General features: G+C 28.0%; 2 protein-coding genes and 2 long non-coding RNA genes across 6 annotated transcripts in view; 1 reads left to right on the forward strand and 3 right to left on the reverse strand.

The window, feature by feature from the left end:
- Positions 1 to 1,720: 1,720 nt before the first annotated feature.
- The window catches only part of LOC145749401 (SCO-spondin-like), a 47,493-nt gene continuing 30,962 nt past the window's right edge, over positions 1,721 to 18,251 (forward strand). For both annotated transcript variants that reach the window (XM_082565158.1, XM_082565159.1), the window contains exons 1-17: positions 1,721 to 1,794; positions 2,480 to 2,608; positions 2,725 to 2,809; positions 6,397 to 6,491; positions 6,781 to 6,892; positions 7,522 to 7,639; positions 8,011 to 8,277; positions 8,758 to 8,969; positions 9,217 to 9,387; positions 9,984 to 10,125; positions 10,564 to 10,766; positions 11,130 to 11,344; positions 11,887 to 12,076; positions 12,443 to 12,644; positions 13,178 to 13,276; positions 13,370 to 13,497; positions 13,768 to 13,907. In XM_082565158.1, the coding sequence (XP_082421284.1) occupies positions 2,735 to 2,809; positions 6,397 to 6,491; positions 6,781 to 6,892; positions 7,522 to 7,639; positions 8,011 to 8,277; positions 8,758 to 8,969; positions 9,217 to 9,387; positions 9,984 to 10,125; positions 10,564 to 10,766; positions 11,130 to 11,344; positions 11,887 to 12,076; positions 12,443 to 12,644; positions 13,178 to 13,276; positions 13,370 to 13,497; positions 13,768 to 13,907 (2,369 nt within the window). In that variant the 5' untranslated portion in view covers positions 1,721 to 1,794; positions 2,480 to 2,608; positions 2,725 to 2,734. The remainder of the gene's footprint in view (positions 1,795 to 2,479; positions 2,609 to 2,724; positions 2,810 to 6,396; positions 6,492 to 6,780; positions 6,893 to 7,521; positions 7,640 to 8,010; positions 8,278 to 8,757; positions 8,970 to 9,216; positions 9,388 to 9,983; positions 10,126 to 10,563; positions 10,767 to 11,129; positions 11,345 to 11,886; positions 12,077 to 12,442; positions 12,645 to 13,177; positions 13,277 to 13,369; positions 13,498 to 13,767; positions 13,908 to 18,251) is intronic.
- LOC145751181 (uncharacterized) lies at positions 3,875 to 4,985 on the reverse strand. Its single transcript, XM_082567281.1, has 2 exons — positions 4,835 to 4,985; positions 3,875 to 4,521 (listed from the first exon to the last, which is right to left on the reverse strand). Exons 1-2 carry the CDS (start codon positions 4,956 to 4,958, stop codon positions 4,109 to 4,111), a joined length of 537 nt encoding a protein of 178 aa, XP_082423407.1. The 5' UTR covers positions 4,959 to 4,985; the 3' UTR covers positions 3,875 to 4,108.
- LOC145749403 (uncharacterized) lies at positions 14,443 to 16,127 on the reverse strand. Its single transcript, XR_014283638.1, has 3 exons — positions 15,682 to 16,127; positions 14,771 to 14,907; positions 14,443 to 14,611 (listed from the first exon to the last, which is right to left on the reverse strand). It is a non-coding gene; the product is annotated as an uncharacterized LOC145749403 (long non-coding RNA).
- Positions 16,612 to 17,997, reverse strand: LOC145749402 (uncharacterized). 2 transcript variants are annotated; one of them, XR_014283637.1, is made up of 4 exons: positions 17,828 to 17,997; positions 17,503 to 17,576; positions 16,939 to 17,032; positions 16,612 to 16,717 (listed from the first exon to the last, which is right to left on the reverse strand). It is a non-coding gene; the product is annotated as an uncharacterized LOC145749402 (long non-coding RNA). The 2 variants fall into 2 exon arrangements; XR_014283636.1 differs by having other exon boundaries at positions 16,864 to 17,032; positions 17,828 to 17,972.

Genomic DNA, 18,251 nt, shown 5'->3' on the forward strand with positions numbered 1-18,251 from the left:
ATGGTACTTTACGGTCCTGACTAATTCTCTCCAGTACTTTACGGCTCTAGCTTGATTTTTTTTGAACTTTACGGTTCTTGCTATTTTTCTTTCGTTCTTTACGTTCCTTGTAAATTTTCTTTTGTACTTTCACCTTACTTCTCTTTTGTACTCGGGCCCAAATTTATTCAAGAACCGTAAAGTACAAGTGATCTTAGTGAAAAATTAAAAAAAAAACTAAAGTAACGTAGATCACATACTTAATCTTTAGTTACTGTCAAACTTTTTTGTATTCATTACTGTTTTTTTTTTTAAATCTTTAACTTAACAGTTTTTTTATATTCTATTTTACCAGATATTCCATGTCCTTCTTATTTAACCTTTAACGAATGTCAACCTATATCTACGTCATTGTGCTCTGACGTCACTCATCCGTTGCCTAGTTACAACAACAGAACAACTATTACAAAGTTTGAGCAAAAATCAAGTTGTCTACCTGGCTGTAGTTGTCCAACAGGTCAATTTATTGCAACGACAAAGGCTGGATTCGGTCGGTTTGAGACTACTAGATCGTTATCTGTCGTCAGAGGTAATTATGTATTTTAAAATTTTTTTTAAAGATTATCTTTGCCCAATAATTAGGCTGCTAAAGCATTGACTTAGCAGCAGGAGTTCACACTGTTTATAGCGCCTTACTCAAGAAAGCTATAACATAAGAGCAGTGGGGATCGAATCCAAGATTTTATGTAGTGAAGCTAAGTGTATATTCTGTTATATTAGATGTGAAATCTTCTACAGAATTTTATTCTTTTTTTTTATTAATTTTGCATAAAACAACACTTTTTTTTAAAGGTCTAGTGGAGCGAGGTTTTGAAATTAATGATGAAACTTTCCAATGTGTTCCAACTAACCAATGTCCTTGTACACATCGAGGTAAAAATTATGAAGCTGAAAACTCATTTAAAACTGGATGCGTTAACTGGTAAGAATTTAAATATAGTTATTTGCTAAATATATGTACTTGTTAAAGTTTAATACAAATGCAACATGTACAATTTAACTTTCAATAAGAGTTAATTTGATTACTATCTTAACATGTATTAAAAAGTTGATAAACACATCGATACCTTTTTGTACATCTTTTGTGTTGATTAAAAAGTTTATTTTTTTTTGCTTGAATCTTTGCTTGAATAACGTTGACATGAATGCACTACATTTAAGCAGTTGGTAAATTTTTTATGGTATTTAATGTATCAGTTAAAATATATTTAATACTACATTACATACTACATTTAAAACTCACTATTAGTACCGGAGGCGTACAGATAAAATTTTAACTGCTAACTATGAGAAAAAGGGCAATGAAAATGTAAAAATGCCTCTTATCAGCCAATTTAGATAAAGGCTAACTAGTGCTTGTAATAACACTACAAAAGATAACAAGTTATTGCACATACAACTATTATAATAACCTAAATATAGTCGATATTGTAAGATGAAACTAACCAATCACTGTGAAAATAGTTCAGGATAGGTTGTTTTCATTCTATCATTATCAGACTAATATCTACTACAATAACACATTATCTATTATTTTTAACATTGTCAAATTATATTTATGATTTTTAAAAACGGTTTTTATTTTGAATATTAATTTGTTGCGGGGATAAACAAAAATGTGTTAAAATATCGTTTTTTTACGCATGTACTGTCATGTTAAAGTTAAACTTACTTTAACGCACGCTGTTTTTAATTTTGGGTTAAAAAACTTGTTTTAAGGGAAAATACGAACTTAAATTTATTTTACTAAAAAAGGTAACGTTTATGCTTGTTTATTGTTAGTTTAATTACTTTGTATTTTGTATGCATTGTTCGATAGACCACGTGGCCGAGTGGTTTTATTGCTTCTTTTATTTTTAGTTTTTTTTTATTTTGATCCTAAAGTCTTCAAGTTTAAATCTTGGTTATGGCACTCATTTAAAAACATTTTTTTAAATTGGTTTATTGTCTAAATTGATTAAATATTTGACCGACAGCAAGGCGTAGTGTTAAAAATATTTGCTTTGCAGAATAAGGTCCTGGGTTTGATCCCCACTGCTTTCTTTGTTTTTATTAAGTCATTGTTACATTTTTAAGTAAGACATAAAAATATAACTTATTTATGCCGAGTTAGAACTTAATTATCTAAGTTATTATCAAGCATATAATTATTAATTTGAAAACTGCTAAGGCAATCGAGACTGGGTCAAAGTAACAAAGGTTACTCTGTATTCATGCTGCAAAGTTGTTTTTTTCACATCATGAATGAAAAGATAAAAAAGAATATATTTTGTTTAAATAAATATATATAAAATTTTTGTAAATGTAATTAACGATTCCCAAAGTTATAGAAAATTATAAATTTTTATATCTAATTAAAAAAAAAAAATTTTAACTTTGTTTTGCGCTGTTATTTCTTTTAAAAATTGTTTTTTGTTAAATTTATTTTTTTGTTTTTTAGTTTATGTAAAGCTGGAAAATGGAATTGTTCTTCACAAGATTGTGGCGCCATCGTGACTTGTCCAAACAACTTAATTTTCAGCCACACGGTGATACTATGCGACCAACTAACATGCAAAAATATCGACAGGTTTAAAAAAAGTTTAAATTATTAAAAAAATTATAATCTCTAGTTATAATATTCTGACCTTCAAAAAAAATTAATTTATTTTATTGTTTTTTTTTCCAATTTTGTGATTTTTTTAGATTGCCAATAATGATGGAAAGAGGGGATTGCGACGCGGAAATTAGTTTTGAAGGGTGCAAATGTAAACCTGGATTTATTTTAGAGGTAAGTGATTCAATTTATTCTAAATTATTTATAAATGTCAAATTTTTATGAGTTCAGTGATCATTTCTACAGGATAAATTTTTATTATTTTCAAAATATTTGTAACAAACATTTGCCTATGATATTTTGCCTATGCATCAAAAACAGAGTTTATTTTTATATTTTGAGAACCCAAAAATGTTGTAGATAAAGGGGTTACCTATACATTTTATTAGATTAAACAGCTAGCATGGTTTAAATGAATTAAGATAAATGAACTCTAACCGATTTCAAATCATTTAATTCAGTATGTTTTAGAATTTTAAAATGATTTAAAACAGCAAAACTTTAAAGTCATATGTTAGCGATATTTTTATACCTAAAAATTAATAAAGTTGGTGTCCCTGAACACAAAAATGATTTTAACTTTACATAATTTCATCTACTTTTTAAGTTACACAACTTTAAAAAAAAAATTAAAATTAATTAAAAAAAAGAAAGGGGAAGCCCTGTTTGTGATGACGTAGAAAGTACTAGCTTTCACTATGCTACTTGGTACTTTCTACGTCACACATAAAATATGGTAACCTGTTTTTTTTATGTTAATCATTTTCCAGTATTTTTGAAAATTAAATTGCAAGTACCACAGACATTTTTTTAAGGTTTTAAAGCCATTTTGTGATTCATTTTCAACCATACTAACATGTTATATACATCACTTACAAAATTGCAAAACTCTGTAACATAACACTTCAACAATTTTTAAAAAGTTTAAATTTATTTCTATTCACAACTTTCATTTTACTTTTATCTTGTGGTTAACTTTAGTTGGAACCAAGTAAAATGTAAACCATTTTTTTGTCTGCCTAAATATGTAATTTTTAAGAACATGCTTTTTTATTTGATTTATGGGTTTCATTTTATTGCTTTACTCATTATTTATTTGCCAAGGCGGTTTAATGTTTATTTGCCAAATAAAGGCTGGTTGTAGTTCTAACTAAACTGATATGACTTTTTGATACTACTAGATGACATATGCCAGAAAAAAATTTAATTTTGAGTTTTTTACCATCTCACAACTTACACAATCAATATTTATTCTAAACAGAAATGATGTAGCTGTAATTAAATATTAAATACTAAACTAATTTATACAATAAACACTTTTTTTTTGTATATATATTAACAGTTAAATATAAGTTAAGGTTTTAAAGTAAAAGAATACACATTTATAACAAATTGATATACAATAATTAAAAAAACAAAACGGTTAAGCACTTCACCATGCTAGTTTTTATGATGGGACAATTTAAAAAAAAATCAAAAAATTTTTTGGATTTTTTTTCTTAAGCTTACTTCCACACAATCATTCTCTCTGCTGTTCAGTTCAAGCATGTCATCAGAACCAGTTAAAACCGGTTTAAACTCGTAATCAACCATCTCTAATGTATCATGCCAATCCACTTTAAGTTTCCACACCTGACCTTCTTTTTGAACCAAAAGCGAAACTGCTTTTTTGTTTTTCTTGTCGAATATAATTTCGTAATCTGAGCTTTCTTTCACCTGGGAAAATAGGAGCAGACTTTCGCTTTCCGGGAGAACTTCTGCCGGAAAAGTGCTGTTTTCTGGCGGGTTTACTTGCGTGAGTGTTGCACCTGTTTTGTTGATGATTTTTACAAAACCGAAAGTTCCGGGAATGGGCTGAACGTCACTAGGTTTAGGTGGGGCCTTACCTAGTAAAAAACAAATAAAAACGTTAATTTTCACCCACAAAAAAACATAAGAAAACAGCTTTCAAAATTTTGATGATATATTTTCAAAAACAACATAATTAAATATTAAATCCAACTATTAATTCTATTAAACACAATGCTAACTATTTTAAAATTTCAAACTATTTCTTTATTTCGGTATACTAAAATTATGGTTTTTAAATAAGCTTAAACATTATTAAACTAAATGTGAATTAATAATGTAATATTAACACACAATATTAGGTCCATTTTTTTGTACGAAAAAACAAACAGATATATTTTTTTAATTTACCTTTTTTTGGCTTTTCGTCATTATTAGTTGGGATATCAGTTCTGTGAAAATGTTCAGCAGTTTGCTCAGCTTTTGTTGATTTGTTTCCTGATAATTTATATTTTGATGATTTAAAAAAATTCATGATTTTAAATTTTTAATTTTTTACAAATTTTTGCTAAAAAGTAAGTAGTAATTTTTGTTTTGTGATTAAACATAATTTTTTTTATTTTTTTTTCTTAAAATTTGCACAAATTAAATTATATTATTTATTTTATTTTAATTAATATATATTTTATAATACCAAACATTTTTTAAGAATGACATTTAAATAAAAATAATTTAATTTAGGTAACACAACCTTAAAGTTGGTTTAAAAACTCGTTTACAATTTAAGCTAGTTTACTACTCAAAATAAAAAATTTAACAGTTTTTTAAATTTTTTTTTTTTTAGTTTTGATTTTATTCAAAAATTACTTTAAAATTTAACCGGATTTTGTTATTTAAACCTATCATTAAATTTAAAATAATTTAAATTAATTATGGCATGAACTTTTTTTTATAAAAAATACTGTTATCTAACCAGCAAACTACTCAACTGAAGTTCAGTTTGTTTTCCTAAATACAAGACTTCAAATGACTTTAACAAGTGGTAGCTAAACACACACATATGTCTTTTCACCATAAACAAATACTAAACACTTGAGAATATATTAAAATCATCTTTAATCATCTTTCAGTTTACACTTTTTTCTGGGTTTCGAATTTTATTTAAAATTTAATTTTGATAATTTTTTCAAGGTTGTTACATTTTTTTTAAAGAGTATTACATTATTTGATATTGTTTATTTTTTTAAATATTTTTTGTTATTTCTAAAACTGAATTTTGTATTATAACTGCCTTATTTATTTTAAATATCAATATAAAATTTTTTTTAAACTAAGCATATCTTAAAAGTAAAAAAAACTGTATTAACTAACTTCAAAAAAAAATAATTCAAAATAACTTTATACTCAGTCTAATGGCTCTCATTATTACATACATAATATCTAAAACAAAATTTCATTTTTAATATTTTTTTGGGCGTATTTTTTTTGCCTAAACTAACATATTATCTTATTTCTTTTATAACCGCCCCATTGCTATTTGTACTTCATTACACGTATTACCTTTCTCTTTAATTTCAGAGACTGGATTTTATCACAAATAGAAAATGACTGGTTTTTTCTGTTCGGTTGCTATAATGTTATTCTAATATTGACTTTGTGTATTTTTAACTCAAATATTAGATTTTAAAGTTTTTAAAACCTAATATTTAAAAAATTGAATTAAAAAAGAATTATTCAATTTTATTGGTTTTCAAATTCAGTTAAAAAAAACACTTAAATTTGTTTTAATATTTTTAAATAACTAGTCAAAAATAATTTAAAATTAAAATAAATAACATTATTTTTAAAATTTTTCTGCTTATACAGTTACTCTATAATAACATTTTTACTTTAACTTTAATTTTAAAATTAAAAAAATCAATTTTTTTGTACCGGTAATTTTTCATATTAAATTATAATCTTTGTTATTTCAGGATAACAGATGTATTTTGCCTTCCGATTGTCCTTGTTATTTTAGTGGATTGATTTACGAGAAACATCAAACGAGAAAGCAGGATTGTAATACTTGGTAAATACTTAAGCCTGAATATTTGATTTTATTGTTACTTGACATTTATGGTTTTTATTGTCAATAATTTTTTGAGCTACTTTTAATATCTATTTTTTAAATAGCAATTTATTAACTCCTAAATATATTTTTAACTATTTGTTTATGCATTATTCATAACAACACTGTTTATTGTGTAAATATTAATGTGTATTTATAGTTAAATAATTAAAATTAATTAACAAATTTTTTACATTTTTTTTTCTATTTTTTACTTATGCATTTTTAAAAAAAATTTTCTTGTATATAGCACTTGTGTTGGTAGAAAATGGGATTGTACTGAAGAAAAATGTTCTGCTCAATGCATAGCAACTGGTGATCCCCATTTTATTACTTTTGACGGGGCTAAATACTCTTTTCAGGTAAATCCTTATTCTTTTCTCTAATTTTTTTTCCGTAGTCTTAAGTTACAATAGGCAGTTTATTTTGGATAAGGGTTGTATGCTGTAAAACAGGGGCTTTATACTAAGGGCTAAATAACATTGGGTAAGGGTATGTTAATTTATTAGGGATATTTACTATTGGGTGTAAGTTTATAACAAAAGTAAAGGGTTTATAAAAATTTTTTTTTGTTTATATTTTTATCCTCAATGTGGGAAGGTCTTATGCGCGACCTAAACATGAAGTAACATCAGTTACTCCAACCCAGTCTCAAGTTTCCTGTGGTGGTTTAGGATATTATAGATTATAATTGCCTGGTAATTATGCTGCTGATTAAGTGCTGGCTCAGCAGGAGTTTATACCGTTTATAGTGCCTTACATTAGGGCGCTACAGCATGAGACCAGTGGGGATTGAACCCACGACCTCATAGTGGTATAGCAATTGTTCTTACCACTACACAATGCTGCCGATGTATCTTACATATTGATCATGAGTATCTTAATTTTTAAAACTCCATATCAAATTTTTTTACCAAAACTTGGCATATTATAAGAAAATAAAGCTTAGATTTTATTAAAAAATTGACTTTATTTAGCAACACTTTTTTAGGGTACATGTGGCTATGTTTTAAGCCAAGAAATAAACGGATTATTTTCAATTACATCAGAAAATATTCCTTGTGGATTTAATGGAGTAACTTGCACTAAATCAGTGTTTGTTACTGTAGGTAAGTAGCAAAAATTATAATTTTACTAGTTACTTGGTTTATTAAATAAAACAATTGGTTTGCCAGCATGAGGTCAGTGGTTTAATTCTCACTTATTCCATGTTACAGCTGCTTTGAGTAAGGCTCTATAAACTGTAGACTTCTGCCAAGCCCAAAACTTATCAAAAAGTTAGTTATCTGGCAATATGTTCAATAATATCCAAAACTGCCAAAGGCAACTACAACTGGGTCAGAGTAACAAATGTTACCTTAGGTTTAGCCTGTAAAGTCGGTCTTACAAAATCGAGAATAAAGATAAAAAAAATATTTACTTAGTTTGTGTGATTTGATTTTTCTTTATATTTTTAAATTACTTTATAACTATTTTTTAGGGTCCAATACTGTCCATCTATTAAGAGGTAAAAAAATTACTGTTAATGGGGTTAGAGTTGCCAGGTTACCACGTCGCTATGGTAACCATGATGTCATCAAAAACATCGATGGCTCTAACAATGAAAATGGGTTTAACAACAGTTTAATCAACGAAAAAAATAATGATGGTGTTAACAATGATGTGACAACAATGGCAATAGATACATCAGGAATTTACATTATTGTGACTTGGCCTCATATTGGGTTATCCGTAATGTGGGATGGAGGTAAAAATTTTTTTTATTTTTTTCTGTAAATTTTTAAAGTAAACCAACATTGTTGTGTAGTGTTTAGAAACTTTAAATTTTTAGTGTTAGGTCTTGGGTTTGATTCTCACTGCTTTCTTTTATAAGGCCCTTGAGGCAAAATGCTATAAATTTATATCACACCTACCGGCAGCATGGTGTAGTGGTTAGAACCCTTGTCTTCACTATATGAAGTCTATGGTTTGATCCCCACTGCTCTCATGCTGTAGCGCACTTGAGTGAGACAGCATAAACGACATAAACTTCTGCTAACACTTAGTCAGCAGCTTATAATTAGAGGGCAATATTATTTATATTATCCCAAACTGCTAAATGCAACTCGCGACCGGGTCGTGGTAACAGACATTACTCTATGTTAAGGCTGTGAAGTCAACCTTCCCACATTGAGGATAAACAAACACCGAAAAAAAGTTAATTAAAATTTTTAAATATTTTTTTCAGGGACTCGAGTTATTATCCAACTATCCTCTTCACATTTAAACAAAGTAGTTGGACTTTGTGGTAATTTTGATCATAATTTAGTCAACGATTTCACGACTCGTCATGGTTCTGTGGAGATGATACAAACAAATTTTGCTGACTCGTGGAAAGTGTCGCCCTTCTGTTCTGAGACTACCTCGGTTAAAAACTCTATTTTTGTTAACCCATGTGAGGTCAGTAAAAAGTGTTTACTATTACAAAAAAAGTGTTTACTATTTAAAAAAAAAGATTTACTATTTAAAAAAGTGCAAAACTATTTATATAGCCTACTATTAAAAAAGTGTTCACTATTAAAAAGTGTTTGCTTTTTTGAAAAAAAAGTGTTTAATTTCAATTATTTGTTGAATTTTTTGTTAAAATATCTTTTTTTATATTATTTTTTAATTTAAATAACGTTAAACAAAGAACTTTTTAATTCAGGCAAACCTACATCGTTCTTCATGGGCGAGAAAAAAATGTAACGTCATCGAAAACGGAAATTTATTTTCAGAATGTCGTCAACATGTTGATCATGTGAAATATTATGAATGGTGTGTGTACGATGCTTGTGCTTGTAATACAGGAGGGGATTGTGAATGTGTTTGCACAGCCGTAAGTAATTCTCATTATTCACAACTTTTTTTTAAAAGGATTTTTAAACATAATTTAAATATAACAAAACATAAACTTCGTATTAAAAAGTTACCGGCAGCGTGGTGTAGTGGTAAGAACACTTGCCACACAACCATGAGGTCTTGGGTTTAATCCCCACTGCTCTCATGCTGTAGCGCCCTTGAGTAAGGCAATGTTAACGGTATGAACTTCTGCTGAGCCAGCACTTAATCAGCAGTATAACTATCGGGCAATTATAATTTATAATATCCCAAACTGCTAAAGGCAACTTGAGACTGGGTCGGAGTAACTGGTGTTACTTTATGTTTAGGTCGTGCATTCGATCTTTGCACATTGGGGATAAAGATATATACAAAATATATAGATTATTTTAATTTTATAATGCACTACATCATAAAAACAACATCAATAATATTTTTTTTAATTTTTATGGTACAATTGTTAAAGTATATTTAAAAAGATTTTAACTTGTTAAGTCCTAAAAATTATAAAAAAATATCTACAGTATAAACAATTGTGCAATATACCGTATGACTACAACATTTATATTTTCTGTTATTTTATTTACCCACTAGATAGCAGCATATGCCCAACAATGCAACCAAAACAACGTCCCAATAAGATGGAGATCACAAGATTTGTGTCCACTTCAGTGTGAAAATGGAGCTCTGTATATGGAATGTGGTCCGGTTTGTCAGAAAACTTGCCAAAATAAAGGTGTAATATTTAAAAACTTCAGCTTTTATTAATATTTTAGTATAATAATTGTCGAAAATTGATTTTTAATATTCTTTTTGTGATTATTTTTATTTGGGTTTGATTTCTAGGGCTTTCTATTTTTAAGTTCTCTTAATTAGGCAAAAGGCAGCATAGTGCAGTGGTTAGAACACCAGGCTTCTCCACATCAAGTCTCGTGTTTAATACCTACTGCTTCCATGTTGTAAAGCACTTTAGTAAGGCAATATTAACGGTCTAAACCTCTGCCATGCCAAAAAAAACAAAAAGTTGTATATATAGCAATAACATTAAAAAAATTAAAATCTGCCAAAGTTAACTTAAACTGGGTCTGAGCAACAAATGTAACCCTATGTTTAACTCTAAAGTCACCCTTTTTTAATAAAATAAAAAACAAATAAAAATTAAAAATTAATTTAGATCAACTTCAAGCAAGTTATTGTTCTATACTGAACTGTGTTGAAGGTTGTTTCTGCCCATCTGGTACTGTTTTACACAACCAACATTGCATACCAACCCATGATTGTCCTTGTTTTTATCAACAAGGTGAATACCAAGTTGGAACCTTGATTAATATTAATTGCCGGAATTGTTCTTGCGAAAATGGAAATTGGAATTGTGAGGTAAATTGATTTGGTTTTTATTTAATTCAATAGATTTAAAGATATAAATACATACTGCAAGCGTGGTGTAATGGTTAGAACACTTGGCTTTACTACATGAGGTCTGGGGTTTGATCCTTACAGCTTTTATGCTGTAGCGCCCTAAGTAAGGCTCTATTTACGATATGAACTCCTGCTAAGCTAAAACACTTAATCAGCAGTTTAGTTTAGGCAATTATAATCTATAATATCCCAAACTGCCAAAGGCAACTCGAGTATGGGTTGGGGTAACTAATGTTACTCTATGTTTAGGTCGTGCAGTCGACCTTTCCAAATAGAGGATAAAGCTATATAAAAATATATAAATTTTTTAATTTATTAAAGGGTGAAAAATGTGGTTCTCTTGCACCATCTTGTGGCGAAAATAAGTTTTTTTGTCGAAGCAAATTTCAATGTATTCCAAATGTTTGGCGGTGTGATTATGAGTCGGACTGTTTTGATGGTTCAGACGAAATAAACTGCAATCGGACACTGTCAGAGTGTCAGCTTGTTGGCGGACATTTTTGCGACGATAATAATTGTATTTCAATTCAAAATAGGTAAAAATATATTTGATTAATATTTTTTTTAATTTAACAATAATATGTTTTGATAAGTTTAACTGGCAGCATGGTGTAGTGGTAAGAACACTTGGTACACCACACATGAGGTCATGGGTTCAATCCCTACTGCTCTCATGCTGTATCGGTCTTGAGTAAGGTGCTATAAACAGTATTAACTCCTGTTGAACCAGCACTTAATCAGCAACATAAATATCGGGCAATTATAATCTATAATATCCCAAACTGCCACAGGCAACTCAAGACTGGGTTGGAGTAACTGATGTTACTCTATGTTTAAGTTGCACATTCGACTTTCCCACATCAAGGGTAAAAATATATACAAAAAAAAGTTAATTAATGTAAACCAATAGTGTGGTAAAGTGGTAATAACATTTGGCTTCACTACAAGAAGGACTGGGTTCGATCCACACAGCTTCCATTGGTACAAACTTTTGTTGAATTAAAAAATAAATCATATTAATTATTGTGTAGTTTTACATTTATCTTATTTTTTAACTTAAAAAATTTAAATATTTTAGATGCGATGGTATTGTACACTGCCATGACCAAACCGACGAACTTAACTGTGATGTCATAATTGATCATGAAATATGTGACGAAAACCAATTCACTTGTCAAAATGGAAAATGTATTTCAAATGAGTTAGTTTGTGATGGGCATTATAATTGTGGGTTTGGAGACTTTTCAGATGAAAACAATTGTGCTGAGGTAAAATTACTAAATTATTAGTGTTTATTTTTAAATATATATTTTTTCATATTTATTTATCTTGATTTAAAAAGGTCGACTTCACAACCTAAACATAGAGTAACATCCGTTACTCTGACCCAGTCTCGAGTTGCTTTTGGCAGTTTAAAATATTATTTATTATAATTGTCTGATAATTATGCTGCTGATTCAGTGTTGGCTCGGCAGAAGTTGATACCGTTTACAGCGCCTTACTTAAGGGTGCTACATGTATGGGAGCAGTGGGGTTTGAACCATGACCCTTATGTAGTGTAGACAAGTGTTCTGACCACAACACTAATTTTAAAAATCAATTATTTATTTTTAATTAGTTTATTTTTTTTTCAGGATTGCCCAATTTTAACTCATGTTTCTTGCCATATTAACAACACTTGTATATTGCGCAGTAATTACTGTGATGGTATATCGCATTGTCCAAACAATTATGATGAAACAAATTGCAATTGTGATGTCACATATTTCACTTGTGCTAGTCTACAGTGTGTGGAGAGGAGAAGTGTGTGTAATGGTATATGGGACTGTGAGCAAGGTATAGAAATAAAACAAATTTTTAAAAATTTTTTGAAATATTTTTTCTCGATGTGAAAAGGCTGATTTAAAATTCTAAACATAAAGTAACATTTATTTCACTGACTCAGTCTCAATTTTGCTTTGGCGGTTTTTAATATTATTTTTAATATTGTCCAGTAATTAACCTGTACATTTTAACTTCGGCAAAAGTTTTGTCAAAGTTGCCTTACTCAAATGACATGGGTTTGGTGACCATGCCATAACATACATAAAATCTTTGTGTTAACATTAATATTTGTGGCATTTTTTAAATCATTCAATTGATTTTGTCATTTTTTCCCATTGCATTAATGTAATATTTATTATATATTTGATTATTCATTGCCATTAATGCGCTAAAAACTGAAAAAACATAAAAGCAGTGGGAATCGAACTCATGACCTTCTGCAGTAATGCCTAGTGTCATAACCATTCAATATAAAATTGATTTTAGTGTTTTTAATATACTTAATCGAAAAAACTTTGAAATTAAATTTTTCATTTAAAATAAAGGTGAAGATGAAATGAATTGTGATGCTGTAATAACACAAACTACACCAAGCATTAATATTTTAACAACTGCTTCAACAATTAATAATACAAATAATTCAGGTAAAAAAAAATCTTTCCTTAAATTTAAGAGAATTAATTTTGATATTTTTAAAAATGACAATATTTTTAATTTTTTTTATAATATTTTTTTAGATTGTCCCCAATTTAAATGTGAAAGTGAATCACCAAAATGTTTACTATGGTCTCAACTGTGTGATGATGTCATCGACTGCATTGACCAATCAGATGAGACTGAATTCTGCTGGCAGGGTTGCCAAGTGGTAAATAATATACTTAAGTTATTTTGTCAGGGTTGCTAAATTTTAAATATTTAAAACAGGGTTTTCAAAATTAAATTGATTTTTTTTTATTATTTAAAACAGAGTTTCCAAAATTAAATTAATTTTTTTAATATTTAAAACAGGGTTTCCAAAATTAAATTGATTTGTCTTTAAATATTTAAAACAGGGTTTCCAAAATTAAAACGATTTTTCTTAAATATTTAAAACAAGGTTTCCAAAATAAAATAATTTTAATTAATATTTTTTTAGGATGAATTTTCGTGTGATGGTGGAACCAAATGTTTACAAATGGATCAACTTTGTGACGGAAACCCTGTTTGCCAGGACAAAAGCGATGAAAATATCGAAATTTGTGAAAACTTTAACTCAACTCATTTTGAATGCGAAGGGTGAGTTTGTTTTATTTTTAAAAATTTATTTTCAAAAAATTATTGATAATTCTTATTCTTGTCAAGTTTAAAACTTAATGCTAGTTTAATGAATATTTAATATTTGAAGTTAACATAAATGGTTTAAGTAGCAAATTAAGTTTATGTTTGGGCTGTAAAGTGGAATTATATCAAATAGTGGTTAGAATTAAAAAAATCATGTTTTTTAAAGTTTTTTCGGAAGCTCTTTTGTTTAAAAATTATAAAAAATGGTTTTTAACTACAGAACCAAACTTAAAATGGTTGGCTTTTAAAATAAGAAATTCACGCTTTGTAATCTAATTAAAATACTAAATATGTAATAAACGCGCTTAGTGATTGTAATACGGTTAATACTTTTAATTTTTTAACCCACTTAGGTAGCAAGAAGTAAATAAAATTTACATTAATAATTTTTTATTATTAAACTAACTGCTGTCTGGGTCTTAATCGTAAAAGTAAGTTTTAATTATTCTAAATTAAATTTTTTACTCAACGAATAGATAATTGACCGTATATAAGTAGAAAAAGTAAGTGTTTAATTGAGTATATTTACATTAGGATAGTTAAAGCAAATCTATATATGAAAAGAAATTAACAAATCTAATTAACATTAAGTATAGAAGTCAGTCTTGGAAGTAATCTTTTAATAATGTTGTTTGCAACGCACTACTTTTGGCAGGTCTCTAAAAACAAATTTAAAATCAATTTTAAAAACATTTTTTTTTGGAAAAGGATAAAAATGTAATCACTATTTCTTTTAAAACAAATTAATATTAAATTAACTTTTCTTTAAATATGAAAATATTAAGCTTTACTAAAATGTTTTTTAAGAAAAATGGTACTTTTTGTATGTTAACGGTTCCAATAGAGAGATACAAAACGCGCAAATATTTCCATGTCTTTTTCCAAAACTGTCACAAACTGGGTCATATATATAAGGACAAATCTGACTGGTGATAGATGCACAAGGACATGTAATCTTAAAAAAAAACACAAAAAAATCAAATGTTAAAGATTAAGTTGGTGTTGGTATGTAGATGCATTACGTGGCTTCACCACAAGAGTTCCTAGCTTTAAAACCCACTGCTGGTACAGTAAAGTGCCCAAATATACTAACTTTAAAACACTTTGAACAGCAAAATTGACATTAAAAATGTCCAGAGTAAAAATGAAGTAACCTTTTTTAATAAGTAATAGTTAAATAATAAAAATACTTAAAGTTTTTTAACACATTGTTTTACACTAGTCAATAGCCTGTCCTAAGGTGCGGATTTTAATTGTTGTAATATAGCTGCAACTTGCAACTAAACCGGCAGCATGGTGTAGTGGTAAGAATTCTTGCTACACCACACATGAGGTCGTGGGTTCAATCCCCACTGATCTCATGCTGTGGCACCCTTGAGTAAGGCGCTATAAACGGTATGAACTCCTGCTGAGCCAGCACTTAATCAGCAGCTTAATTATTGGGCAATTATAATCTATAATATTCCAAACTGCCACAGGCAACTCGAGACTGGGTTGGAGTAACTTATGTTACTCTATGTTTAAGTCGCGCATTCGACTTTCCCACATCGAGGATAAAGATATATACAAAAAAAATATATTTACTCTTGATAATTTACCGTGCACCACAAATGGCTTTATTTACTTTGTAGGCCTATAGATTAAATATACATGTATATACCATCCACAAAGCTTTATAATACATATAGATAATTTATTTAAGCATAATGTTCAATTATTTACTACTTACCGGTCTTCCAAGAGTTGATACACCGAACTTGTGATTTTCATTAAAATTCTGAAACTGACAATACGGTGCAGACTCTATAAAAAAACATGAAAAAAGCATTTCATAAAATTTAAAATATTGTTGGATTTTAAAATTTGCTAAAAAAATAAACATATTGTTGCATTGACATATCTTTAATTTAAAAAAACTGCCTGTTTTAAACTAAATATAAGCTAACATTTGTTACTCTGACCCAGTCTTAAGTTACCTTTGACTGTTTAGGATAGCAAAAACTATAATTGCTTAGTAATTAACTCTCTGATCAGAAGGGAATACCATGTAAAGTACTTTACCTATGGTTTAAATGAATTTACATTATTAATAAAGTCATTATAAAATTATAGTTACCTGCTAAACATAGAAAACCGAACAGAACGACTAAACATAATGCTGCCTTCATTTTTAAGTTTAAAATTATAAATTCTAAGATATCTGTGATAAGATATTAAATCAAAAAAATGGCTTTCTTAAAAATAAGTAAACTTTTTAACAACTTGTAAATTAATTTTTATACTGTAAGCTAGTTAGATAATGATAACAAAATATGGAATTTTTTTTTAAATATAAAAAATTTATTAAAAAAAACTTAAATACTAAGAGCTATCAAAATATCAGACTATCATCCAATTTAAATTTTTATTAACTAATAAACTAGTTAGGTAGACTATTTTTATACTGGAAACAAACATACTCTTAAACTTATTTATTTGCAAAAGTACATGCTAATAATTAAGTAAATAAAAATGTGTTCTACGTAAATAATTTTTGCTTGCATTTTTTTTTATCAATAATTAACTTCTAAGACTAAATTTAAAAAACATGTTTTGATTATCATAAACTTTCTTTTTTTTCTTCCATTGATAGTTATATTAATATATTTAAAACAAAATGTAGCTTTATCATGTTTTATTACATTGAAATAGTTAAAGAAAATTTATACATGTCAGCCTTGGTCTTCTTTTAATAACGTTTGCACTGCACTACTTCTGGCAAAGCTCTAAAAACAAATTTAAAACCAATTTGAAATATAAAAATTTATTAATAAAAAAAATTTATTGATAAAAATTTATTAACTACTACTTTTAAACAATCAAAAAATGTTAAACATTAAATTAACTTTTTTTAAACGGTTCTACTAATTACCAAAATGCTATGAAATTAAAACAAAATTTTATCTTCTCTTTTTTAACGGTTTCAATATTAAGATACAAAACTTGCAAATATTGTCATGTCGACGCCCGAGACTGTCACAAACTGGGTCGTATATAAACGGACAAATCTGACTGTTGATAGATGCACAAGAACATGTTACCTTAAAAAAAAAAACACATTAATAAGAATTCGCAAACATAAAGTCAGCATAGCATAGTATGTTAGTTGCACTTGTCTTTATTACATAAAGTCAACGGGTTTAGTGCACTGTTCGAAATGTTTTCAATGGCGTTAAGCAAACCCAAGAACATTCTGGCAAATTAATTATCAGGCAATCCCAGGAGCGTGGTGTAAGGGTATGAACACTTGCTACATCACATTGTTGTAGCGCCCTTGAGTAAGGCGCTATAAACGGTATGAACTCCTGCTGAGCCAGCACTAAATCAGCAGTAAAATTATTGGGCAATTATATTCTATAATATCCCAAACTGCCACAGGCAACTCAAGACTGGGTTGGGGTAACATATGTTACTCTATGTTTAGGTCACGCATTCGACCTTCCCACATCGAGGATAAAAATATATGCAAAAAAACTATCTTAAACAAAATGTTTAAAAAAAAACAACTTACCTTTTTTCCAAGTCTTGATTTACCAAACACATGATTTTCATCCAAATTAGGGAACTGACACCTTGGTGCAGCCTCTATAAAAAAAAGTAAAAAAACATTTTTTTTTTTAATTTAAAAAGCCTGTCTTCATGGCCTAAACAAAGCACAGTATATGGTACTTTGATCCAGTCTTCAATTGCTTTTGCTTTTAGTAGATTAACTAATATATATATTCGGCATTTAATTGTTAAAAATTTAAAAAAATTAATTTTTGAAAATTTTGAAAATAACTTCAAATTGATTAAATAAATTAAAATCTTTAAAGTTTTTATTAACTTGTAGTTACCTACTATACACAGAAAAGCGAACAACACAACCAAACATAATGCTGACTTCATTTTTAGGTTTAAAATTGTAAACTTAAGATATCTGAAAAATTATTAAATTATAAAAAAAATATTTATTTTTTAAACATTCTAATTATTTTTTAAACTGTAGTCTAGTTGGTTATAATAGTAAAGTAAAAAAATAGTACTTTCTTAAATTTATTTAAAAATTTTAGAAAGTTTACACTATCTTTCAATCTAAATTCTAAATAAATAACAAAACTGGGTTAACAGACTCTATTTTATACTGAGAAAAAAATATGCTTAAACTTTTTTTTTTGCTTATTGTTTAGAATAATAATTTAGTAAGCAAAAAACAGTAAAAATGTAAGCTCTGCACATATTTCATGTATTACTAGTTCACCTCAATACCTAAATCTGAAA

This window comes from Corella eumyota, chromosome 4 (genome assembly GCF_963082875.1).
Source record: "Corella eumyota chromosome 4, kaCorEumy4.1, whole genome shotgun sequence".
Taxonomy (NCBI): Eukaryota; Metazoa; Chordata; class Ascidiacea; order Phlebobranchia; family Corellidae; genus Corella; species Corella eumyota.

Coding starts and splice junctions, on each gene's coding strand:
- LOC145751181 (XM_082567281.1), bottom strand. CDS start 4,958: ATGAATTTTTTTAAATCATCAAAATATAAATTATCAGGAAACAAATCA. Junction 4,522..4,834: donor TGACGAAAAGCCAAAAAAAG/GTAAATTAAAAA, acceptor GTTTTTTACTAG/GTAAGGCCCCACCTAAACCT.